Source organism: Erithacus rubecula, assembly GCF_903797595.1.
Source record: "Erithacus rubecula genome assembly, chromosome: 6".
Classification (NCBI taxonomy): Eukaryota; Metazoa; Chordata; class Aves; order Passeriformes; family Muscicapidae; genus Erithacus; species Erithacus rubecula.
In genome coordinates, this window is record NC_136688.1 from 35,105,183 (window position 1) to 35,132,253 (window position 27,071).

Below are 27,071 nucleotides of genomic sequence, written 5' to 3' on the forward strand. Positions count from 1 at the left end.
TATTTTGTTTCTCTAAGGATTTTGATTTGAATTTGTTTAGCCTATTGTTAGTTTGAATTTTTAAATTTTATGGTGTTTTTTAATCTTGAAAGACATTTTGGATATGCATAGGTTCCATATTCTTTTCAATAGGAAGCAGTCCGTAGAACGCACTAATCAGAGATGTAGACTAAACTCAGCAGATTTCACAGGCAAATAAAACTATTTAATAGGAAGTAAGACAGCAAACTGAAACAGAATGCATGTATATTGTCAGTTTTGACTATTATTCAGTTTTTAAAATCTGTAAACCAAATAACTTTTATGTAAACTTTTCTGTTTCTTGAGTTAAAATGTAGGAAATGTTGCTGTCATTTTAATGACATTTGGTTCTACCTGTATTATAGTCGGAATCCAGAGAATGTAGATTATTGGCTGTGGGAAAAATAGATTTCTAAACTGTGTGGGCTGTTCTTCAAATTTAAAGAACATTTTTGGACTAAGGAAGAGTAAAAGCATGTATATAAGAAAGGAAATTCAGGTATATTGCCCTTCTAACAACATCACTGCTGTCCTGACAAATGCGAAAATACAGCACTTGATCTAAAGATGTTTCCCATAAGGTCCTGCAATGAAGAAAAGCTGACACAAATCTTTTCTTTGTAAGGAGAAAGAGTGGGCCATGGTTATGGTCCTAGTAACACAGAAGTAAATATATTAGGATTTGGATCTGTTATGACTGTATGAGTTTTTAATGAAGGAAGGGAAAGTCCATTTACTGTCTTCCTATACACATAGTCCCACTCCAGAAGTTTGTTTTGTGCAAGTTGTAGTCTAAGAAATATTTTCTTTGTAATTTTCCTTGAGACAATACTCTCAAGAGTACTACTTTTTTCTATCCTGTCTTTCAAAGTTTTAGATATCTACCCTTGTGTAGGAACTTTGTACAGCTGCAAATTTACAAAAAAACATATATTCCATTTGCTTTATTTTTTGATTGGTTCAAACCTTCCCAGGACAGTCTTTGGTACCCCCCCAGATTTACAGTTTTGCATAGGAATGGAATAGGACTTCATAATAAAATGCAGCTCTGCTGGGCCTGCCTGTAACCTTTCGGTTGTTAACAAGCTTCACAGAGAACTGTCCCAGCTTTTCTAGTTCTGAGATCCACTGTCATCTCTGGACAGAGGAAGCATTAAACCAGAGACAGAGCATATTAGGATATCATATTTAAGTAATCCTAAAATACCTTTGCTTCTTCTACTGAAGGAAAAGGGAAATTATAATGTTCAAAATCTCAACTTTCTCACTTGTGAGGATTTCGAAGTCTTGTATTTTACTTATATGAAAGTATGGTGTATGATTTGTGCCTCAAGAACAAATCTCTGTTGCTTTGATTTTTTTAATGCATTATTTTTGAAGCTTAAAAAGTTAGAATTCAGAGTTTGGGAAATTTTAAAATTCATTTGCATCTGTTGTTAAAGCTGAAAAAGGCAGGCTAACTTGATTTGGCAGTGTTGCAAATATTCACTGCCTTTCAATTCTCTCTACCCCAAACTGTAAAACTTTTAGATCCTGAGGTATCCCAAAATGGAGATACTGTAAGTCTGAGTGGTGAAAGGGATTCCAGTGGGTCTGTGGTGTATGGCCTGCAGAGGACATTACTTGCATACAGGGGATTCAGTGAGTATAATAATATAATGAAATCAAATCACCATTATAAAATGCTAGGCACTAAATAAGTTTCTAATAAGAAAATTTCAGTGGAAAGTATTTCACATAATTTGTGACTTAGAAGCTTTGTAGGTTTATATATGACAACCTGGTCATGCACCTTACATAAATTTAACATTGTTGCAACTTTTGAATCAGCTTTAAAAATTATTTGAAATTAATATTTATTTTATAAATAAACTCTATCACGCTTATCTAGAAACTCTGTTAATTGTAATTTTTTTGTCTATTAAAATGCACGCTATTGCCTGAAATTTTAGTGTTGTTATGCTGGTATTATCAATATAAATGTAGTCAGTAATTTGTTTTTGAAAATGAAATGAAATTTTTTCTTATACAATTTGGAGATTGTAAATCATTAAAAAAATGTAATGCCAGCTCTCAAAGAACAAACAAGAACACTTTGAGCAACACTTAAATTTGCTTTTGCCTACCTGCCAAGAGCTATTGACCACTCCCATGGTTTTGTGCCATGTTACTCAAAGGTATAATATCATTCACATTTTAGATACTCAAAGTAACACAGGTGCTACCTGTGTTTTGGTGTTTGCAAAGGCAAAGCATTTGGGAGAAATACAGAAAATCTAGGAAATGAATGGAGGTTTTGATTTGTAAATATTTTTATTTGCATCTGCTCTGATACTTTTTTCCCTTTCTTAATTCTACAAATGAGTTGAGTTAATAATCTGGAATATTAATTTACTAGCTATATTTTGATAAGAAGGAATTTTAGTTTAAATTGCATGAAACCTTTTGTCTATACATATATAAAACAAATTACATCTCCTTCATATTCCCCCTGAAACTAAAATCTTTCAGGAATTGTTTTAAAACTATGTAATGTTATTTAATGCCAGAGAGTTCATTTTTGTCTGATAGTAAGTTAACAAGATTAAGTAATATACATGTATAAGTTATTTTCCCCTTGAGAACTCCATATTTACCAAGGCTGCTATGCCCCATGATTTTGTCTTTGTTTTGAAAAGCTGTTATCTCTTGGTTGGCTTTTTTTCTGCATGTGGTAGGACAATATAACTTGGACATATTTTGATTAAATGGCATGGTGTGTCTCTGGGTGGAAGAGATGTACCTAGAAATGTGTGAGATAAGACAGAACAACAAGTCAGAAAACTGTGATTTCTGCAGATTATTTTCTGACAAGAAGGCAAGAAATGATTAAGGGCGATTGTATACAGTGGCTGCGTGTGCAATTCACCATGATTATGGCAACTTAGCAATTGTTTCACTGTATAGCAATTTTACCCATGCCATTTCCTGCCTGTGTTCTTCCCTCGTTGTCTCTTGATAATAGACAAATGGAGATTCAATTTAAGAAGCCTCATGTGAACTTTTTTTTGACAATGAAAAATGTTTGGACAGACACAATCGAAGAGAAATTTGCGTAGTGAAACACAGAAAATAAATTAGAGCCGGCAGCAGAAGAATTTATGTGAGTTTGAAATAAAAAATATCTGCAAAAATAGCCTCTATGTCTTCTGAATCTGCAAAATAGGCATCCTGGAGAGTAAGGCTAACTATCCTTTTTCTTCATATCTAAAATTGTGCATTCAAAACTTGGTTAAATTACCTAAAAGATGACAAAGACCATGAGGAGTGAGAAACAGAAACTGAGGGACCTAAAGCATTTAATGTGTGAAAGATCAGGTTATTCATGTTTAAGATATAACAAAGGAAAAAAACCCATTTATTGTTTAATACTGGGATGGCAGAAGCTGTGACAGAAAGGAAAGAGGTGAAGTAATTTTACAGAAGTATGAATTACTATGGGGCTGCTGGAGCAGAGCCTGCCTCTTTGGGTTTAGTTTTGCCCACCCAACACAAGTTCTGTGGCTGTGTGACAGAGCTGGGTTACTGCTCTGTCAGTGCATTTGCAGCCCTTACTCCCACATTTTTATTTGGTCTAGATTTAATGGTCTCAAGGGGTCCAGGTTTCGCTGTTTCCCTTAGGAGGTTATTATACAATCTAAAAATCTGACTTTCATGGGAAACTTCATATTTATCTTAAATTTTCTCCTTAATTTAACTCCATTAGTCCTATCTACTGTACCCTCTGATACTGTACAAAGACTTCTTTCTGCTTAGTGTTCAGATTCATAAAATATAGGACAGACAAAACAACACAAGACCTTTATTTCAATCAACACTTAGTCAGACTTGTTTGTCAGATTTATTTGTTGCACCATTTCCACTCTTAAACAAATTTTGCTTGCCCTTCACTAAACTCCCAACAGTTAGTGTCTCCATAAATGCAATGGATTCATCCCAGACAAAAAGTGCATTTCGATCAAGTGAAAGATGGAGAAAACACATGAGTCATCAGAAGGTAAAATCATTCCCAAGGTTGCTGTAGTTAGCTCATTCCTGAGCATTTTGATGCCAGAATGTTCAGTTAATATTATGTTTAGATGAATGATAAACTTACAGAGAGAAGTTATCTGAGCAGTCAAATTATCTTCCATCTGATCTACATCTACAGTAGCACAACGCCTGCATGACATGACGATTGTAGGACTTCAGTAGTGAGGTTCCCAGTTTTATGTCAGTTTTAAAGGCATTTTAGATTATAATCTGGTATTGTGAACTAACATAAAAAGTGATATAGATTTTTTTGCCTATTTTTATCTGCCTGCAGAGGCCAGTGGAAAGAATTACCTCCAGAGAAAAAAAATGTTGTCTTTTAATGTCTTCTCATTGTTGCAGAGGGTAGGAGACCAAGTCTGCTTTCCACCAACCATTTACTTTTAAAAAGTATCTAACAGTTTCCACTGGTTACAGAAGAAAAAGTTTGGTTCATCTAAGGCAAGTGATGGTCATGATGTGCTAGGAATTAAAAGTTTGCTTAGCATTTAGTGATAATTGACCACTTGTTTATCATTGCTATACGGAGGACATGTTCTTAGTTTCAGAAAGAGAAAAAAAATACATATAGTGGATTCTGCTGTTACAGAGGAGGATTCATCATACTCTTTTTAAAAAACAAAGGTAGAATCACTACTCAGCCTTGGCTGTGGAGCTGCATAAAGCATTTCCATAGTGCTTGGGTTCTCTTTAGTGGGTGGAGTGTCAGTCAGATGAAAATAAAACTTAAAAGAAAAGAAGAAACTAAAAAGTTCTTTGTAGACACCTTGATTTTATGGAAAACATGAACAAAGGAGACATTGACTGAAACCATTTCATGGGTAATATTTAGTTCCCAGGAAAGCATATCCTAGTGTACTTATTTAATGCTACGTAAGCTTAATTTTAAAAGATGCTAGAAGCTGAATGTATAACTGTTTCCATATTAATATAAGGACATCTTACATAGTAGTTCTTTTTTTGATTTACTGGATGTCATTGGTAGGTAGTATTCAAGAGTCGGAAAATACCACTAGGTTATTACATGGCTTATTAGGTTATTAATTCAAATTATTAACTCAAATTCTTAATGTAAATAATAGGCAGTGTCCAAACAGAGACTTTCTGTGTCATCAAAAATGCCCTAGGAAAAAAAGAAGAAAATAGACAGCTATCATTCCATGACCAAAAATTGAGTTCAGAGCTTGATATCTTGGTATTTTGTCATAGCAAATTATTGGAAAGTAACTGTGTAGGACCAACAGAATTGCAAAAGTAGCTGTATATTAAGCATATAAAAAAATGTTTCAGGAATTTTTTCATATTCCCTTTATGACAAATGAAGTGGGTATCCCATATCTTTTCTACCAGCAACTGTTCCCATTACTCTAAATTTCACAATTGTATTACATCTGTCACCAGTGGGTATTATAATTAAAAGTGTTATATTCTTAGCCAAAATATACATGCAACTATACCTAAATAAAGAAGTCAATATTTCAATAAGGTAGATTTCTCAAAAAAACTATTGGAAAATTTTAAATTAATCCTCCTTTTTCAAATTCTGAAACCATAGAATCCAAGACAGATAATTTTTAATTGTCTGTACAATTGCTCTAGAAAATAAACAGTCTAGAAACAGTAATATTATTCTTAAAGGTATTAAAAAATATAAAAAATGACCCTCAAGAAAGTTCTCTTTCAGGGGTACCCCAGTGCACCACACATTCTGATAGCAGGCTGAACTGAGAAAATTAGGATATTGTCTTAATCTGACAATAGGTGTGAACTGCTTTGCCATCCAAACTAACCTATATTTATGTATATATTGTGGGTTCACATGATACCTAATTGCTGATTTGTGTTTCAGGGACAGTACACTAGAAACAATCAACCGAGACATTGTGATTTGCAAAAAATCATGCTTATAGTAATTCTTTGTGCCTCTGGAAAAAAAATTCTAGTTGTTTGTCCTTACTGCAGATGTGAATAGGTCAAGACTCAAGTGTTTTACCAAATTTTACAGATTTTTTAAGAATGGAGTGTGAAATGCTGCATATCAGAGTTCAATGTGTGTACACAGTGTAGGACACCTATACAATAGAAGCTTCCTAAATTTAAGTAGCTACAGCCATAAAATAAATCCTGTGGGGAACTTAAAATATGTGTTTTTTTCACACAATTTTTTCTTATTCCCATTTGTATAGAAAAGTAAGATATGAGGGAGAGATTAGTGTATTCTGGGAAAGTGCTCTTTTTTTTTTTTTTTTTAGTGTGTTTAGAGTCCAGCATAGATCACAAGGTTCTGCTTTTTTAACCCATGGATGTTCTGCACCATTTTAATCTTCTGGATTAATAAGTTTCCTGAAAGTGAGAGGGCACCTTCATTTTGTGAGGACTGGGCTCCTTTGCACCATGCCATCAGTAGAAGAGAACACTCCTGGCACCTTGTATTTATACCGTTAGAATTTTAATTCCGTTTATTATAGGTCTGTGGCTTTTCCAAGATTGCATGATTCCTGCCTCACTTTTCCTTTCTTGGTAAATAAGAGCAGTTATGATAGTTATATATAGGTACATGGTGTTGACAAAAAGTGATCTTTGTAAGGAAATTTTGCTTGTTGCAACTTGTAAACTACATTTTATACACTGTAGTTTTAGGGATGACATTAATGTGTTGCTTAAAAAGCTGCTGTCAGGCCAATGCACATGCATTTTCCATAATGTATACGTGCTCATGTGTGATATTTAGACTGCTCTATAGCTGCAAATGTGCCTGGAAAAATGGCTTTGATTAATTGACTTCCCTCCTCTTCTTTCCTCTCTTCACATGCAAAGGCTCCATTCATTATCAGGAAAGATCAGAGGAGGAGGGGAGCAGAGTACCTGGGTCACACGCTGTTAGAGTTACAATTTTCCAAATGCCATAAGTAAACAGTAGGGAACGGGAAATACCCAGGATGGGAGAGGACATCTGTGTTTGAAGGTCTTCATTCATTCCAAATATTTGGTCTGATTTTATCTTTAGCAGTGCAAATTTGCATTTCTCCATTGTATATACATGTAATACTTGTTATATCTTCAATTCTTGTCTTTTTCATGTGTCACATTTTCAGGTCTTCAGGTATGAGAAAAGTTCAGCATTGATTGAGGGCTATTCCTTCCACTGTTCCTGGTCCAGTTCTTTTTCCTTAAGAAATTACTAGAAATTATATATACATATAATTCTAAATTCAAAACTCACACTACACTACATCAACAATATTTGTTTCTATTTATTTGTACTTACATGAATGGTTCTCTCCTTTAATGTGTGCTGATTTTGGCTGGGATAGAGTTACCTTTCTTCATAGTAGATAGTATGGATTTGTGTTGATAATACAGGGATGTTTCAGTTACTGGTGAGTGGTGCTTGCACAGAGCCAAGCCTTTTTCTTCTCCTTGTACCACTCCACCAGCAAGTAGGCTGGGGTGCACAAGGAATTAGATACAGCTGTGACACCTGACCTTGACTGACCAAAGGGGTATTCCATACCATATGACATCATGCTTAGTACCTAGATTGGGGGGAAGAAGGAGGAAGGGAAGAATGTTTGGAGTTACACCATTTGTCTTTCCAAGTCACCATTATGTGTGATGAAGCCCTCCTTTTCTGTGGGTGGCTGAACACCTGCCTGCCCAAGGGAAGTGGTGAATGAATGTCTCATTTTGCTTTGTGTGTGTGCACAGTTTGCTTTTCCTGTAAAACTGTCTTTATCTTAGCCCACAAATTTTCTTGCTTTTATCCTTCTGATTATTTTCCCCAACCCACTGAGTGGGGAGTAAGTGAGAGGCTGTGTATATTGCTTAGTTTCTGGTTAGGGTTAAACCATGATATGCTGCCTCTCTGCTGGGAAAAGTTTATTTCTGCTAAATTTGATGCATGTTCATGGCATTTGTGCCACTCATAATTTATCTATAAAATAAGAATTTTGCACAGGGAGAATATTGCTAGTCAAAACCCAAAAGTTTGGCCCCATCTTTATTCATCTTCTTTTGCTTCTTCAGTTTAACATTATTACTGGTTAATAGGTGCACCTGAAAATCAAGCTGTATTGTAGTATCGGGTGCGTTATGTTAAATGAATCTTTTCTAGGACAGCAAGTCTCCTTTTTTTTTTTCCCTAATGAAAGAGAATACCTCATCTTTTCCAATTTTCCTATCAAACACATCCACATCATCTCGAGACACTGCCACATCCAGCTGCATCTATACTCAACTTCAATTATATGAAATTACACAACCTACTCTCAGGTCCTTTAGGTTCTCTTTTGCTGTGTGAGGCACACGCATAGTGCATTTCCTGTGAAGTGCGTGATTACAAACTATTCAGTACAAGCCTGTTTTAAGTAAACAGTAAATTAAATATTGTCAGTGCTTTTTCAGATATGCTCTTACGAAAGAAAAAGAACTTCTAGATTTGGGTTCATAAAACTCTAGATTTAAGAAAGGGACAGACATAAACTAGGCATCTTTTTTCTTATTAGCTTCTCTTGACTGGCCCAGTTGTTCAAGAGCTGGGACAAAATAGTGCATTCAGATGTCCCTACAAGGAGTATTGGGCTAGCCAAAATGCTAAAGGTAGCAAATTTTCTGTTTATTACTCTTTATTTGTTATTACTCAAAAAATATTCTGTCACTGACAGGTAAAATGCTGCCTGAAAAACTGTTAAGACTCTGTCTGAGCAACATGCCTTTTTCAACCATGAAATATTACAGTAGGAGTACCTTATTTTATTACTGTTCTGGCAATATAATTTTTTGCTATGCTAATCAATCTAATTGCAAGGGTTAGGAAAGAAAGAAAATGATTGCTTCCTTAAGAATTGAGGGCTTTTGAGTATTCTGTGGTACCTATCACTCCATTTCTAGCATGGTCCATTTGAAGAAGTATAAGGTTTTATAAAAACCAGAAGCTATGAATGTGCACTTGCAGAGTCTCCTTTCATCTCTGCCAGTTAACTTATTCCCAAGAGAAGAAAAAGATCTTTTTTCCAAGTGGTCAAATATTGTTTCCATTTATTCTACAGACATTTCAAAGAGAAAATGTATAGCCTGTATGCATTTAGGTCTGCATACAATTTATGATTAAATACAGCAAGTACCCTTTTCTCTATTGTATTCTGTTTCTCTTTCTTCCAGGCAAGTATAGTGAGAAGGTCTGGAAAATTATGAAAAAATTTATCAGAGTTATCACTGGTGTATTAAGTGGCATAGCATATAGTAGATCATGTTTCCAGTACTTTTTTTACCAGATCTTAATGCAATTTGTAAAAATAAAATAATAATAAAAAAATAAATAAAATATTTCATTGACTGCTAAAACAGAGATCCTTTGCCAACTTCTAAAAATATTAGAATAAAAAAATGGTTGAAAAATAGTTGGTTTTCAAATTAGGAATGCAGAGATCTAAAGCAGACTGATTTGTTCTTTGAAAATGGATATGAGAGTTAACTCAGAACACAATATTAATAGATTTGTATAAGTGCACATAAGGCCAATATATTCAATGCTGTAATTTTTTTATGGTTTCATAAATAGTGCTATCACCAACATTTCAAAGAACTCTGAAAAAAACAGAACTCATATGTGGTGGCATAAATTTAGAGTATTTTATAGAACACTGTTACTCCAGATATAGCCTACGGGTTGTGACTTTTCATAAAACCTAATGAATGTCTAGATTTGTCAGCTGTTTCAACACAGATGCACTTTGCTGATCTAATGGAAACATTTTGAGCCCAGATACAAAATATCAATAGCTTTTAGTGTCACAAATTAGTTCGGCTATTGGGTGAATTGGGATGTGGTTCTTGATAAAAACCAGCAAGTAATTTTCTATGTGTGTTTTATGATAACTGCCTCTCCAGTGTTCGATGCTGAGGTTTTTTTTCTTCTCTCTTTTTTTTTTTTTTTTCCCTTTTCTTTTCTTTTTGCAGAGTTTTAAGTTGAATGTAGATAGCCACTGTGCTTTAAAAGAAGCAGTGGTAGAGGAAGGACGCCAACTTCTTGAGCTTATTGTATCTCACAAATCAGGTAAATCCTTCTGAAATATTGCAAGTCTTTATGTCTCCAGACTATTAAAGAATGAAGAAGCATTGCTGTAAATTACTGCATATATTCACTTCCTTATGTATTATTAATATTTACATTATCAGATTGACCTTCAAGATTTATAAATGTTTCATATACTGCATACAATGCAGTGATACTTATAAAATGAAATACTGCCTGCAAATAGTCTGTTCATTTTATTTTGGTCTTGCTATTTGACTGAGTTTCAATTGAAATCACATCACTGAAAACTTCACACTGACATATTCTTTGATGTAGGTGCTATGGAAATAACATTAAGATAATGAACTAGGATTTCAAATATATATATATGTATTTACATACTCTGCATGAGTAATTGCATTGGTAAAGCTTTATTTTACCACTTAAACGAATTCTTACATTGATTTAAATATATTTATGAGGACTAGATGAAAATTAAAAATACTTATTTCCTTTAGTTAGGCTTGTCTTTTTCTTCAGAGGCCTTAAAATGAGAGAAGAGAGAGAGATATACTGATTTCCCTTTATCCCTACCACCTCCTATATTTTTAGATGTTTGCGTGACTTGTCTGCTAATAGGGTTTTAATCAGCATATACTGCTATGTATTGCCATCTTAATTTTGGCCTACTTAACATGCTTTTCACCCAGGTTGAAGTTATTCTTTGCTATACTGTTTTGTTATCATATTATATGTGCGCCTCTGTTGTTTCACATCAGACATATCTGTGTGATGTGAAAGCTATAGGAAATGACTGACTTCTATGTATAGTTCCAAAAAGATAGAGAAGCCATAGCTAAGGAGGGTAGTGCATGTCATCATAGATGTAGGAAATAGTATAGTGCAAATTACAGGAAGTATTTAAGGGAATTGGAGGTAAGGAAAATGTCTTTGGAGGATTACAAAATGCTTCAAGACAAAGACTGTATATTAGAAGGAGAGATTGCCAGTGTTCCCTACTGCAGAGAAATGACAGTTTATGTGGAATTTTTTTCTTGAAAATTGTCAGCTGAAACTCAATCAAAATTTAACATGATGGCTAAAAGAAGTGTTAGTCTCTATAGCATTGTTTTGCAGGGTGAACAATAATAAAGCTTGGATTTATTAATCAGGAAACACATTAAAACTCTTGTTGCATTTATTATTTTAAATTTCCTGCTAATTATTTAAAGAAAGGATGATATTTAAAGATGATGTTGAGTTTACAGCTTTTATTTTTCCCCCCTTCATTTTGGAGAAGGACTGAAGGACATGCTGCAGATGATTGCAAGTCAATGGAAGGAACTACAGAGGCAAATCAAACGGCAACACAGCTGGATTCTTAGGGCTCTGGATATCATCAAAGCAGAGATACTGGCTACTGATGTGTCTGCAGAGAATGAGGAAGGGACTGGGAGCCCTAAGGTAAGTGGCTTGAAGTTTGCCTTATTTCCTCTTATTTCCGTCTTCTTTTGAACTAGGCACCACTGAAGTTTTCTTTCCACCCTAAGGCTTTTCATTTCTACTGGGTAAACTTTTTTTTTTTTTTTATAAACAAAATGAAATGCCTTACTCTGAAACAATAAAAAAATCTTAGAACTTTCAAGTTTTCCAGAAAGACCTGTCTTATTGTGTATAGAGGGGCATGAGGGGGAACATAAAACATTTAGTAAACAAAACATAAAGCATCTTTAACATGAATAATCAGAATGCTTTTAAATTGTTTTGTTGCAACTATAAATCACTATAATCAGTGCAATCACTCAGCTCTGACATCCATTAGCCGCTTGGTTACAGCAAATTAACAAAGAAGAGAGAAAGTGATTCATTATCTCATTCCTGTTAATGACTATCAGATGCATTGCTTAATTAGGGGATGGCCATTGTAGTAGGAAGAAGGTCATATGCCTTTCCACAAATCTTTTCACTCCAAGTTTAAGTCATCCATAATAGTGCTCGTGTTGAATACAAGTACTTTAAGAGTAAGTTATTGACACCTGTCATAATTTTGTGGATATTAATTATTAAAGAGGGCTGTAGTAGTTACCAGTTGCCAAACTTACTATTTCTAATAGCATTTTAAATGCTGACTGTGTTTATTCAAATTGGTGCAAGCAGTGTAGGGATATTACACACAATAGAAACTTCTGATTTAAGCTCCATGATCTTTCATCACCATCAATCATAAGCAGTTGTTTCTTAAGCAGAGAATATGCAGGAGAACAATCCAATAACTCAATATCTTGGCACAAATTTTCTGAAATGTTTAGAAAAATTCATGGTTTCTCTTTCTGGAAACAATGGAGATGGTTGTACTGAGTGGATTTTCTGTTTCTGATGCAAGACAATTATTAACACTGGTATTCAGTGCTTCCAAGAGAGTAGTTTGTAGGGTGACACTTGGCTGTGATTACATGAAAAGTTCTGGTGGTTTCTTACTATAATTCTACATAGCAAGAATGGTCTTAGAGATGGAGGAAGAGTCAAGGAGAAAAATGAAACAAAAATACAGGAAAACACATATATGCAGGAGACAGAATTTTAACTGATATCCCTCCTCACTTGCAGGATGGAAAGTGCTCATAGGCCATATAGCTCCTCCTTTAGGAAGCAGGTTGTGAAACAAGACTTGATTTCATAATGGGCTCTGTTAAACTAAACACACTAGCTCAAAGCTGAGATTTTAGCCAGTAGTATGATCCCATATTCTGAACATTTTGACTAATTCCACGGCCAAACCTGCCTAATTAAAATTATCGTGTAACAAGTATTCTAAAATCCAGCTGGATTTTGTGATGCAAATTGTGGAATCCCTAGATTGGAATGATTATATTCAAATATTTGCTTGAAAAGGGAGAAATGGAGGCAGGGTTTATATTGCAGTAAATTTCTCATATAGATAGGTGACAACTCCTTGCCCTGTGCTTTTTATCATAGAGATAGGAAACTGAAGCAAATGCTTGTTTGGTTGGTTGGTTTGATTTAGGGATTTTGTTTGTGCCTACAGGTAAATTTTAAGAAAGAAGAAAAAAAAACCAAAAAACAAACTAAAGATATTTTCAGTGTATTTTAGTGATTCTTGTAATTACATGGAGCAGAGCAGTTGAATACCATCTACTTCACGCTAAAAGATTAACTAGAACTAAAATACAGCTAATAATATAGCTGCACATTTCAGTTTACATTTGTTTCAAAAACCAAAAAGAACCTAAGAAGTGTAATAGAAAATTGAAATATTATTCCTAGAGGGTATTTTTATTTTTTCATTTTTTGAGAAACTACAGGAACAGTCTTGGTGTTAGAAATCTCTAAAGAAATAGGAAAAGGAGGAATTTCAAAGACCCTAGGAAACCTTTCCCTTAGGACTTTTTAAAACATGTTTTCATAACACTGTGGCATCTTTAATGAGAGAAGTGAAGAGTGGGAGGGAGAAAGGGATGTTCTGAATTCTAAAAATATATTGTCAGCATTTGTGGCCAATAATTCGGATTTTGCTTAGGAAATTTTTCATTTTATTGTATGTAAGTTTCATAGTGGCTTACAGTGGTTGCCGTAGAAGATTTAGGATTGATTATAAACATTCCTGATACCTAAGCTCTTCTAATATATTGCATCCTCTGAAAAATCTTAGGGAAACAGTGAGTTTCCTAAGAATTTACTGAAACTACTATTCTGTCATTTTTATAAATGAAGAATTCATGACTGCATTCAGTTTAAAATGAAATATATGAAGTTTTGCCTTCTTACTCCATTGAGAAGTGCCTTTAAAAATGACATATTCCAACATATACTGATTTAACAGTATGAGTAGTATGCGAGACATACAATACACCTGACTGTTCTTCTGAATCTTGAGACATTTAGCTACTGTTTGTGCTTGCTTTTGATGGAAATAGTAAGTAATGTTCTAAAATAGGAGAAATAGTTTCATATAAGTGTGTATTTTTCATTTTTTCACCTTCTGAAGATGTCTGAGACTACTTGTTTTGTAAGTGATCTCTTGAATCGGGTCACTTCTCCATCATGAAAGGACTATTGGAACAGCATTGCTTTAAATAAACAGTAAAGAGTGGTATTGAAAAACAAAATTATTTCCTTTCATATCTAGTGGCTGTGAGTGTAAATACCTGAATATTACCCTGATCTATTTAACTCATAGTTTGGTGAAAAATTTCATTGCTTTCTGAAGACCCTGCAAATTAGTCTTGCAACTGATGTCCTTTAAAAGCATACAAATCTTAATAACATTTGACCATTATACACACTCTCCTTCACTGAACATTGTATGGAATATTATTCTCAGTGTTAGATGCAAGTTCTGCTCCCAGTATGCATTTGTACTGTTAGTCCATTACTATAATTTTTAAGATTTGGATATTTTTGTTCTGCAGGTAAATGTTTGAATGGGTTGTTTTGGTACCAGTTCAGAATATAGCATCAGAGCTTAAAGTGCAAGTATGTATATATTTGCAGAATATATAAAAATGTATATGCAGTTTGTACTTCTGGACATGTTTATTTCCAGAATAATTGCTTTATTACTGAAAAACATCTCTTATTTCCCATTACAGCTTCAGAAAACTAAACATGTAACTGGTTAAGACACTGGACTTAATACATAGACCATTGAAATCTGACTTAGATGTTCTGGGTAAAAAACAGTCTTGAGAAGAATGTCAACTTTAAAATGGGATTGTCAGTGGGCTAATGTTAGAAGCAGTCAGGATTTGAAGAGTATTGGAGGAAGAGGTAAAACAACACATTTAACAAAGTAAACTGATAGTCTCAGAAATGGTAGGTGGTTCAGAATCTGAATCTGAAGTGGTTAAACAAACCTTTGTATAAAGGGAAAAAGAAAACCAGTGTAATTTCCTCTTGATATGTAATTAGACATCACACACTTCCAGGATCATTTCCCACTCAGTTGCATATAATTTTACAGCTTTTGCAATCATTCTAAACAAACAATCTTCTGTACACAGAAAAGTCATTTTCATTTAAAAATTGAAAACTTGGTGAAGCTGTGTAGTATCGATCACTATTTGGGATTCTGGGAGTTCTGCTTCACAGCAGCTTTATAGTGACACTGGTCTGAGACCTAGTGGGTGGAACTAAACACCACAGCTCAGAACAATTATATCCTGCTCAGTCTTCATATGAAGATGAGTTTGTGAAATGGGCAGCAAGGCAGGGCAAAGTTTAGAGGATAACAGTCTTTTCTTTTTTACTTCAGACTTGTAACTTCTTCTGGCCATCTAATCAGGCTGCTATGACTACCACATTTAGATTAATACTTAGATGTAAAAGGAATATGCATATGAAGTGATTTGGCATCTTTGTGATTAGTGTGAATAGATAATTTTGTTTTCCTCAGTGTCTTTTGTCCACTCTGTATTTTATGAGTGTGGTGCATAGGCTGAAATATTAGAAGCAACATATCAGTATTTTTTTCTGATGTCTTTCATTGTTTTTAAAAAGGGAAGGTTTATTGCTGAGACAGATTTAAATATTATCAACAGAGACCATGATTTCAGAATCTAGTATTTTTTGCTTACATAACCACGTCGAAAACTGTGTTTCTGGTGTCCAATATTTGCAACTGCAGTATTGCATATATTATATTTTTGGTGCTTTGGGTAGTGCTTTGAAGTCAAATGGTGTAAGGAACTGGCTTTCCTTCTCCTTCACTTGTTTCTACTGCAAGGGCAGGAATAACATGTTCTAGAAGGATCATTTTACTTAGCTTTCTGGAGTTGCTTAAATCGTAGCAGAATTTTCAAACTTTACATCTCAGTCTGATTTTGTTTATTTGACTTACAGTCTCTCTTGCTCCATTTTCCATCTCTTGCAAAAACTCAGGATCAGACTTGTGGATTAAATCCTGTGTCTCATGTTCATAATACTGTGGAATGTCAAATAAATAGCCCTTACTTATTCAGTAACAATTTGAAAAAATAATGAAATGGAAATAAGACTTTCATGTCTGATGTACAGACATATGGAAAGGGCTTTTCATCTGGTGATACACATACCATTCTGGTCTATCATTGTCTTATGGCTTAATCAAGTCCTTTTTTTGGGAAAGAAGTGTATAAGAAAACTTGGTGTTTGTACTTTAGAAGAAGTAATTTTTTCCTCTAATGTGTCCATAATGAGCCACATTCTCATCTAAATATAAGAGAGTTTTATCTCATGAGTGCAACACCTCATAGATGAGACATTAAACTGAAGTTCTAACCACCTTTACCCAGGCTTACTTCCAGTATCAGTAATTACCATCTGCCACCTTAATTCTTTGCAGTTTCAGCTGCATGTGTTAGTCTCTTCTGTTCAGAACAATTGGATAGTCTTGGGCACAGTTAAATAGTTGTTACCTTTCACTAGTGAAAACAACACTTTTTAATATCCTGCAATGTATTTCAGTGCTGAAAAGCATTACAGCAAGCCCACAGTTCACCATTCACTGCTTCAAAGAGGGTAATAGGGAAGTGTTTCCTGTAATTAGAGCAGAAGGCTCTGATATGGTGCCATTGAGGCATAGTCTTATATTGTTGAATATTTAAAATGCTATCTGTACCTAAATACTATTATTAGGCCTAACAGCTGATCAGTTTAAAAGCATTTATGTGATGTTTCAAGTCTGAATTTTTTTAAACTTTGGAAGGCTGGACTAAAGATACTGTCAACTCAGTCTTAAGTATAAATTATGCTGTAAATTCTTCTGTACTAGAAAAAATTAATTGTGGTTATTATTTTGCTTGGCTTTAGGCATTTCCATATATGACATTACAGTAGTTTTGATATGTCAGCTTCTATGATGGAAATTTGAACCACATATGAGTTGGCCAATTTATATAAAGGAGAGTGATATTAACAAAATCCTTCTGTAAATTAATAGACATAATTTTGGTTTTGTGAGGAGTAAGCCTGTCATTTAGTGCTTTTACTGGAACACGTGAAACATGACTGAGTTCTTTTGATATTAATTGTTATCCAAATATAGGATTGAAAACATTCATTAAGAATTCCAAGCTAATCAAAACAAGCTATGTTGATGTAACAACGAAAAGAACACAAAAAGAAAGCAAGAGGAAGGAAAGTTTGCGTCTTTTAGCAGTTAGACACTTCAAGTTTGTCCATTTTCTAGTTTTTAATACCTTTCTTGATAAGTTGTGTAATATTAATGTTACAGACATCATCTAGACTGTGCTCAGACGTAGCAACCATTGTAATCAAAAGTATCTTCAGGGAGGATTTGAGAGATAACACTGTAATTCTACACCCCATTTTATAGTGAAGGAATAAAAGGAAAGAGAAAGATAGTTTAAAATTAGTTTGGAAGAGAAACTAGTATTGCTAAAAAGAGAGTCTGAGTATGGATTATTGAATGGGACTGACTTATATTGAGTTTTTGTCAAAGAAACAGGAAGAAAGGGATAAAAGATGTGATTCTGGCAACTGAGCAGAAAAGCTTTGTTGAATGTAGTACTGTATCAGATTGTGAGAATTATTGAAAATATTTTGTGTGATAATTTTAGTATAGATAGAAAGAAAACAGAGTTTTAGTACTGTTTCTGGTAGAGGGTTTTTTATTGGCAAACCAGTGCATTGAGAAGAATTTGTCATATTTTAAAGCAAAATTTTCTTCAGCTAAAGCAGAAGGTTTTCAAACACCCAGGCTAAGCCAAAGTAATCAGGTAATCTCTCATGCACAGAATGTTTCCTTTAAGCTTCTCAATAAAACTGCCAAAATTCTTCTGTCTTTTATTTCATATCTGTCCTTAAGTGAAGGAATTATGTAGCTCAGCAAGTTCTTGCTTTGTTAAAATATTTTAACTGAGATAGTAATTTTTGGGTGATTTTACATTTCCAGGATGATAAAATATGATTTCTTGTGTTATTAGACCATGGCCTTTTTACCAAACACAGGCATAAACAAACTGAAGCTTGCTCAACTCTTTTACAAGGGTTTACTCTGGCTTACTCCTCAACACACCCTGAGAGAAGCAGGAATCAGAACTATTGTTCCTTTTCCAGAGGGGAAATGTTGCATTTCATATGGCTGCTCATAAGGATTTGCACAGCTGAGATCTTCTAGGAAAGGCTGTGAATCCAATTATGTCATAGGCAGCCTCTTGTTTGCCTGTGTGAGCCCGTTGTGGATTGTGGTGGTGGTTGGCTGCTTCCAAGGGAAAGAGGACATGGGTTCTCCCCAAATGCCTTCCTCTTGACTGGCTAGAAATTCACAGTCTGCATTGCTGAGGCCACTGGGATAAATCTAACTCCATGTTTTGAGGGTAAAATGTTGCAATAATAATTAAATTTTTGTTGCATGGTAATGCCTGACAAAGGTGCAAGATTATGCAGGTGGACTTGTAAATGTAGCACTAGACCACTGCTTTTGGAAGTAATTTTTAGTTGCTAGAAGATTTTAAGAGTTACATATCTACAAGAACTCTATTTTGAAAATGCTTCTTTTGTTGAAATAGTCAAATTTTGACCAGAATGATTGAATCCAAAACATCAAAGGTGCACCAAAAAAACCCAAAAAAACCCCCAAAACCCCCCAAACCTGCTAGACATCTTGTCATGTTCCACATGGCAGATTCACTGTTGTTTATTGGAGGCTGTTCCTTTGAGTTAATTGTATGCTTTTTAGTGGGCAGGAGGAATTATTTTGTGTTTAAATCAGAACCTCCTTTCACAGAAAAAGGAGTAAATCTAAGCAGGCACTCTTTGGACTGCAATAAGAAAATACAAATGAGTAATAGCTCCATCCTAAACCTCATCTCTCAGGTTAGGTGAGCCCTGGTAAAACTTCTATATATCACAAGTTAACTAAATATTTTTCTCGTTTTTCAAGTAATAATGTCCCTAAAATCTTTGGTCAAGCAAATCTCTGTCCCATTTTAGCTCAGAGAGATTGTTTTCTTATATATCCATCAATCTCCTGCAAATTCCATATAAGAATATTGTTTTCATAGCATTTAAAATAATTTTAATAAATTTTAAAGAGCCAAATTTCTAAAAAGTAGCAGAGAATCTAATTTTTTCTCCTTGAATCTGACAGTAACCTTATCCATGGTTTATTTACCTCTCTACTAAGTTTAAAAATGAGAGAGCCACACTTTAAAAATGATGGCTTTTTGCAGCTAAATTATTTTATCTACTATTAAGCATAATATTCAATCTTGTTGTGAAACATAAGTGCTTTTTAAACCAGCATATTATAAAATTCACTTCAAAAATATCAAAAGTGATATTTGATTTGAAGACATGCAAAGTACTCTGAGGCATCTGTGGTACTTATAATATGCTTCTACAATTTTTACACCTTGGTGATTTTAAATATTTTATATTGATTACTTTTGGCAACTATTGCCTTTTTAACATCCATCTCTGTTAGTAGAAGCAGTTATGCTTACATAGTTAACAAAGAAATTATGACTTTTTACTTCAGGAATGAGAAGGGCTACTTTCTATTAAAACATAGATCAAGTTCAGTTTGAAAGATATTTTAAATCTAAATTTCTCCTCTGAGAAAAAGTGCATACTGAGAACTTGATGAGAAGAGATATTTAAACCAGCATACGCCCAAGGGGCTAATTTTATCATAATGCTATTTGAATTTGAACATTATTACCTGGAGTTCTGAAAGTATCTTAGGCTGTTGTTACTTCCCCTGTGTAAGTGGGCCAACTCTGACAAGTTTTATTTAGGCAAAACCCCATCTGGGTTTGGCCTGTATTTGAAAATACAAAAACACAAGGGCATTGAGCATATATTCATACGAACACATTTACCTTAAATGACATAAACGAAATAGTAGCCACTGAAGGGCCTTAATTTCCTTCTTTGCCAGTATTCTGTCCTTTCTGCTCTTTCTAGACAACCATATTGTTGCATTTTTGTTCTTTTATTTTTAATAGAACATATTTTCAGAAATATCGGTGGAAGATTTCCCCTATTCATATCTGTCCATTGCTTCACATGCTTCTCAGATTTCTAGAAAAATCCACATTTAATAACTTTTAGTAATATGCAAACACAATACACAGATTTATTTTACTGAAAAGTCAAGATCTCCTAGTCTAAAGCAGAAATTTCTAGGGTAGGCTGTCAAAGTTATTACTTTTCTACTTCTCTAAGAATCCCATGAGCTCATTCAAGGTTTTAGACCACAGCAGAAAGAGAGCTTTTTAAAATTTTACTTTTGAGTTTGAGTTCAGAAGTTGGTGGAACACACTAATATAAATTAATAAATAAGCAAGTGAAATGAACGAACCCTAGCTGACTAAAAATGCCTTGGTAAAACAAGTGTGTAGTAGCAAATTAGTTGAAATTCAGATCTGTTCAGTTCAGTTTCCTTTCTCATATCTTATTCCTGCTCCCTCTCCCTCCATGCCATCTGCTCCTCCTCAGAGCAGTTCAGGATTTCAGCAGGATCACAAGTGAATGTGGTACTGGAGTGTGTGGGGAGGCTCTCTGAGTTCACTGAGCACCAGCCCCTCTGGCAGTGCAGGGGGATGGAAGGTCTGGTGCTCCACAGGGAGCAGGAGCATCTGACTTGTGGCAAACGGTGCTGGTCACATCCAATGGTAAAGCTTGAATGTGTCTGCTACCCATGTGTTGTTTACCAATCATCACAATGATAAGTATTTTGGCTCGATAAGATGATGTGGCATAAGATCTAGGTGTTGGACTTACAAGGTCATGATCTTCTATCTTTGCTAATTTATTTTTTTTTTCTAGCTCTAGTAATAGCAATGCAATATCATCTCACGTGTCTCATCCTAATTGCCTTTGGTAATGCAGGATTTAGAGGTGTAAACTAAGATTGCCTTCTGTACTGAGGTGCTTTTTTCTTTTCTTTTTGTGCCAGACTGTTCCACCATGTTTTGCTTTTGAAAAAAAATCAAGTTTGAAAATTTAATTTTTCCCCTTTTGATGTAGTCTTGTAGAGATCTTGTACTTTAAATAGGACAGCTCAATAGGGACACTGTTGTCAGTTGTCATCTCTAAAGATTGTTGCTTCTGTTAATAGCATTCTAACTTTGTCATTTTATTAAACTTATATTACTGTTCTGAAAACAAAAATTATTGCTTTATTCCATTAAAGAGTGACTGGCATGGCACTCCTCTGATCTTTAAAAAGAAATTTTACTTTCATTGTCTTTTTGCATTAATTTAATGCTCCTATCTACAGAATAAACTATCTTCTTATAAATATTACTGTGCTTAATTATCAGTTAGATATTTGAGTTTTTTCTGTTATGGTTGATGTCCAAGAGTGATTAAATGTGTAATAGAGAACAAAAGAAACATTGATGTGAACAGAGATACTATGAGATAAAGGTAAATTTTATCTTCTTTATGCTTTTATTCTTTTAAAATTATTTTAATTACTTCTATACTCAGCATGATTTTGTGGCATTTCCCTTTGTTTTTTTTCCAATTCACTTCTTATTTCAGTCTTTCAGAACATCTAGCAATGATTTAACTTGTAGTATCTTTCAGTTCTAGTCTCAGCTGTGTACTTTAAGCATCTATTCTTCACTAGGATGGTCACAAAAGAGAAATCAGGTAAAGCAATGTTTGAAGGAAAAGTCTACTTGGACATCCTGCATTTTCAAAATGACTTACTCTTAAATGTCTTGTGGCATAGTATACTTGACTACGCTTAAACTTTAAATGCAAAGTGATGTTACAGATTTTGCTAGTTTTTTTAAGCCAATCTATTAGAAGGCAACAGAATATGATGCTGACTGTTGTATGACCTGACTTCTTTATATGTATCTACATTGTGAAAAAAAAAATAAACAATGTTTTCTGTAGAGCATTTGGTGAAATATAAGCTAATATTAAAAGCCTGCTAGATGCTTATGTTAAAAGTATAGGTACATTTGTATGTCAGGTCTAGCAACTTTTGGGGAATACCTTCTTCTGCTCTTTTGTTTGTGGGGTTTTTATTTGTTTGTTTTGTTTTGTCTCGTTTCAGTATTTTGCCTGGATTTTTAATTAAGCCTTTCTTAAAGCATCTCATATACTTTAAGATGCTCATTTATTGATAATTATACTTACCCAAAGCAGCGTAACTAATGTGGGAGATACAATGGGGACTACATCATATTTAGAAATTTAAACTTGTTCCTTAAACACCTGGAAGTAACTGCAACAAAAATATCTGTGGTGTCAATGTACTTTGCCATATCTCATGGGCAGCTGTAAATGTTAATTACAGTTAACCTAAGATGGCTTTAAATGCAAAATGGGTTTTCTGACCAGTAGACAGGTGGTATGCCACATTCTTTTATAATTGCCCCATAGCATGCTTTATGAACCATCATGATGCCAGAGAGAAAGAATATCTCATCTGGGCACGTACACTTCATTTCTTCATCCTATTTTTCCTCTTTGCAGTCATGCTATAGAAAGGATGCAGGTATTTAGCACAGAATGCCTTAATCCTTGATTTTATGAGCCCTAAGAAAATCACAAGTATGGTTGTTGCTGGCAGTCTACATAATTCTTTACAAAATGAAAAAAAAAAAACCATTGAGAAAAGAGGAAGAAAATTGCAAAGGAAAAAGTTCAGATCTGATTAAGAGCTCAGCACCATGTGTTCTGAAATACTTTGACTTAAAATTATGATGCATAACAGAACTTAAAATGGTGCATTTATGATTGCTGACATTCAAGGATCATAGTTTCAGTTTGGAGGTAGGAGACAAGAAGAATGTGACTAGGGTCAGGTCAGCTTGTCTTTTCTGCCCTTGCTCTTGATTTGGCAAATTATCCTGGAGGCTACAAGGTTATTGAGTACTTGTATTACTTTGTGCAGGCTGCCTTTCCTATCTTAGATTTGAGGTGCAAGCAATGAGATCATTGTATAACAACCAAGTAATGCTAGAAATGCAAAATGTAAAGATAAATGCAAAAAGTAGGGTAAATTTATCTTTTAAAAATTCTGCATGTAGTAAGATGAAACAACCCTGAAACAAGGAACAGTTGTATGTGCTCAGTTTTTTCTAAATCTGACAATTAATGGGTTCGTTTGCAAATCTGTGGTTTTTTTTATATTGATTAGTCAAGAACAATAAATTTAAAAGTACATACTTTTCTAATATAATAAAATGTTTTTAGACATTGGACAGGAAATGTGTTAAATTTATTTTTTTTTTTTCCTTAAGTTCATCTTTTTGCTAGTTCACATATTTGGGCATTGATTCTTACTCTTCAATACAGTTACTGTATGAAACATCCATATTTATCTCAGAAGACTTATTCCTGACCTCTATTGCTACAAAGGCTTTTGTTTGTAAAGTATCAGCTAATTAAAATGGATCTAAAATTAAACATGAAAAATGTTGATTTCCAATTTGGTGAATCCTACCAATAATATAGTAAGTTTGGTTTTAATTCCAGGAAAACATATTAAAATTAACTTTCTCCCATTTACGTAATGCATATAACTAAACTTCCTTCCTACTGTGAGACAGTTTCATTTATTGTTATTTGTAAACAGCTTAGTAAAGATGCATAGTGGATTGGTCTAGAAACTCCTTGAACAGTTTCTTTTGAAATAACACTACATACGTTAAGCTCAATTACACATCCAAACAGCCACAACACACTTTTGGTAATTTATTCATTGATTTAACATAGTACCCAGAAGAGTCATGCCTGCTGTCAATTTTGTAATATATTATGTTTTAAATATACTCATGCTCACCCATGCACGCCATTAAGGTGTGCATAAACCTGTGTTTTTCTCTCTTGACAGCTATAAATGTTTGTTATTATTACACAAAACATATGTTCATGTTGTTTTTGTCTAAATTATTCTATCTGGGGCTATAAAGTTTTAATGTTATTAGTTGCCCTTAGAATTTTAATGTTTCACTGCTGTAACCTTCTTAGGATTTCTCTGCAATTAAATAGAAACTATTTCACTACAGCCTGGAAGAACAATATATTTTATACAAATAAAAAAAATCCTTCTTACTCTACTTTCTTCCATTGTAGTAAACTGTCTAGCTGACAAGGCTCTATACACTGCAGTCCTACCTGTAGTATTTTCCAGAACTGAATAGAATATTATACTTTCCTGTGGTATTGTCATTAATGAAATAACCTAGTTTAAGTCTTTTGGGATAGAAGACAAGTCATAGGCAGTTTTCTTTGAAAACCCTCTTCCTGTTGTTCTCTGTTGTCCCCTTATTCAGAAACTATAGAGGAATCTCAATCAATGTAATACTTAAACTATGAAAAAAGCTGAGGCTTTAGGAGATGAAGTATTAATGTGAAAAAATAATTTGAAGGAATTTCTCCTCTGTTTTCTTCTAAATAACAGCAGTGTTGGCAATAGGAAAATTATTCCCCCACCTTTCAGTTTTAGAGGGCTTTTTTCTAAGGAAAGAGAGCATATGGGAATTCATCCAGGACATTAAAAGATATTTACTGCTTTTATATGAGCCAAGGCCTCACTTAGGCTATTCTTTTCTGCATACTGGAGTAAGGCATTATATGGAATTACTTTTTTCCTTGTGTTTTGGGCCAAAATGGAGGAAGTAATGTAGATTGTGCCATGCAGTCTTTAAACAACTGACATTTTAATATTATCTCCAAGTATAGTAAGCTGGTATTTCTACTAGATTCTTCAAGGTTTATTCCAAAATCTGACCATAACACTATTCATGTGAAGAGGAACAAGAGTGGTCAGACTATTCAAAATAAACTGATTAAGAGATGCTCACTCTCTTAAATCCATTAGGCAAGGTTTGTTTTAGGAAAAAGAAATAAGATATTTCTAAATGAATTTGGGCAAAATGCTTGAGATACTTCAGCCTGAGAATTTAAATTGAAAGGTGTTTCATGAATCTTATATTAAAAACTGAGGAAAAGGACATGCTTAATGGCATTAGTAACTATTAATGCCTACTATTTTTTAAGCACAGCATATGTAAACATCAATGAAAAGAGGTAATTTTCACAGAGAGAGGAACCAAGGCAGAGTGGGGGAAGAAGCCTTCCCCAGAGCTTCAGTGTGAGTTGTTAGGCCAGCTGGAATTGGGAATCAGCACTTTCCTCTTCTATGCTTTTGTTGTACTCATTGAAACAGCAATTCATGCTTCTATAGTAGCATCCTTTAACATTAAATGCTTCCAGGACTCTGCCAAAAAGATTTTTTTCTTTATGAAATTTAATTCTGTCCCCCCAAATTTAATTTGTCGTGCCTGTTTTCCTTGCTCTTTGTTTTTCTCTTCGCTTTTTCCTTTGGCTTCTGTTATGCTCCCAAATATTTCTGTCTTTTTAGAATGAATTTTTCTATCTTTTTCCACATGCCATTAAAGAATTGTTTATTTTCATCCCCAACAATATTTCCTGGTTTTGTTCCTCATTAACCCTTGGTCTCTTAAACCTGCCTTCAGAACTGCTCTGTTTTACAGGGCCACAGTTGCAGCTCACAAACATTATTTCATGACACCCTAATTTTCAAGGCTTTAATTATATCTGAAATTTTGCCAATTATATGGTGAACTTCTGCATTGGAAAGAGTAAGACCACAGCCTTCTATACTCAGAACTGAAAAGCCTACAATAGAGAAAAATGTACCGTTTGTTGAAGAATAGAGATAACGGGGTAAAAGCACTGTGTCAAGGTACTTGGTTAAACAATAATCTCTTACAGAGCACTCATTACTGCTAAATAATTGCCTGTGTTGGGAGAAAGGTTTCTATGTGAAGAGAGGTTCAAGAAGGTCAGTTATCTAGTGGTAATGACCGTAGCGGTCATTAAAGGGTATTAATGTTATTAAGAACAGAACTTTAACTTTTTATTGAAGTTTTTATTTAAATTATATTAACTTTGATTCAACTTTTAATTGAGGTGCAACCATCCAAATTCTATAGTCAGGAACCAAGAAGTAATGAACATAAAATTACATGTTCTTCTGATAGGCTGATGGGTCTTTAATATATTATAATTTCAGGAGTCTCTACAGAGCAGTTATTAGTATAAAACTATTCAGAGGTATTCTATTAGAATTAGGGCTGGGTGACTGATTCAGGAAAAAAATCCCATCTTGACCCATAGCGAATCTAGACAGTATATTTTCTGAATCAAAAAGAACTTCTTTTCATAAATATTGTTGCATGCAACCTCAAAACACTTGCTAAATTAAAGCAGTCCTCTGGTGCCTAAAATGATCTGGCTTATAAACCTGATGCATGGTGGCAGCAGCACTGGTTTCGTTCTGAGTTGGATTTATTGCTCCATACCAATTTCAGTGCTTGATGTACAGAGAATCTCATGCTAAACATACGTAGGGACAGTACTATTGTTCTTCCAGATGCTACAAGAACCAGAGTCAGGGTTTGGCATGGGGTCCCAGGAATCTGAAACGTGAGCTACTACATGGACAGACTGAGCTAGTAGTGAGTGCCCCCACTGGTGCAACTTCTTTTGTTGTCTTTTTCTCTAAGACATTTCAGGAATAGGCTATGAGTAAGTCCAAAGGCTGAAGCACTAGAGAAGAGATGTGAGACTGGAAAAATTAACTCTTAGGAATCCAGAGGAGTATCACTTGTCATACCACCTTCCACTTTTGCAACAGATTTTTTGTCATCACATTTCAAACCTGGGGATACAGTAATATGCTGTAAAACAAAATAAAACAACCCAGCATGCTACCAGAACTAAATACTAAACAGTTTCATTCACATGGAGGAATGATGAGCAAAAACATGGCTGATGTATGATGGGAGTTAATCACATTGCCAAGTGCATGTTTGGGCAGGTGCTAAGAGACTTGGGTAAGAAAGGAACAGCATAGTCTGCTGAGGATTGCAAGCTGAACAGAATCCTCCATGCAGTCAGGGAAACTTTTCAAGGTACATTTTCAGAGCCAAAAGCTATGTTGTAT

At 34.3% G+C, this 27,071-nt stretch overlaps 1 protein-coding gene across 2 annotated transcripts in view; it reads left to right on the top strand.

Moving 5' to 3' along the window:
- The window catches only part of AKAP6 (A-kinase anchoring protein 6), a 262,001-nt gene that overhangs the window by 118,327 nt on the left and 116,603 nt on the right, over positions 1-27,071 (top strand). Inside the window, exons 7-8 of one of the 2 annotated variants that reach the window (XM_079310201.1) lie at positions 10,051-10,147; positions 11,406-11,572. In XM_079310201.1, the coding sequence (XP_079166327.1) occupies positions 10,051-10,147; positions 11,406-11,572 (264 nt within the window). The remainder of the gene's footprint in view (positions 1-10,050; positions 10,148-11,405; positions 11,573-27,071) is intronic. The other variant, XM_079310202.1, reaches the window with a different exon arrangement.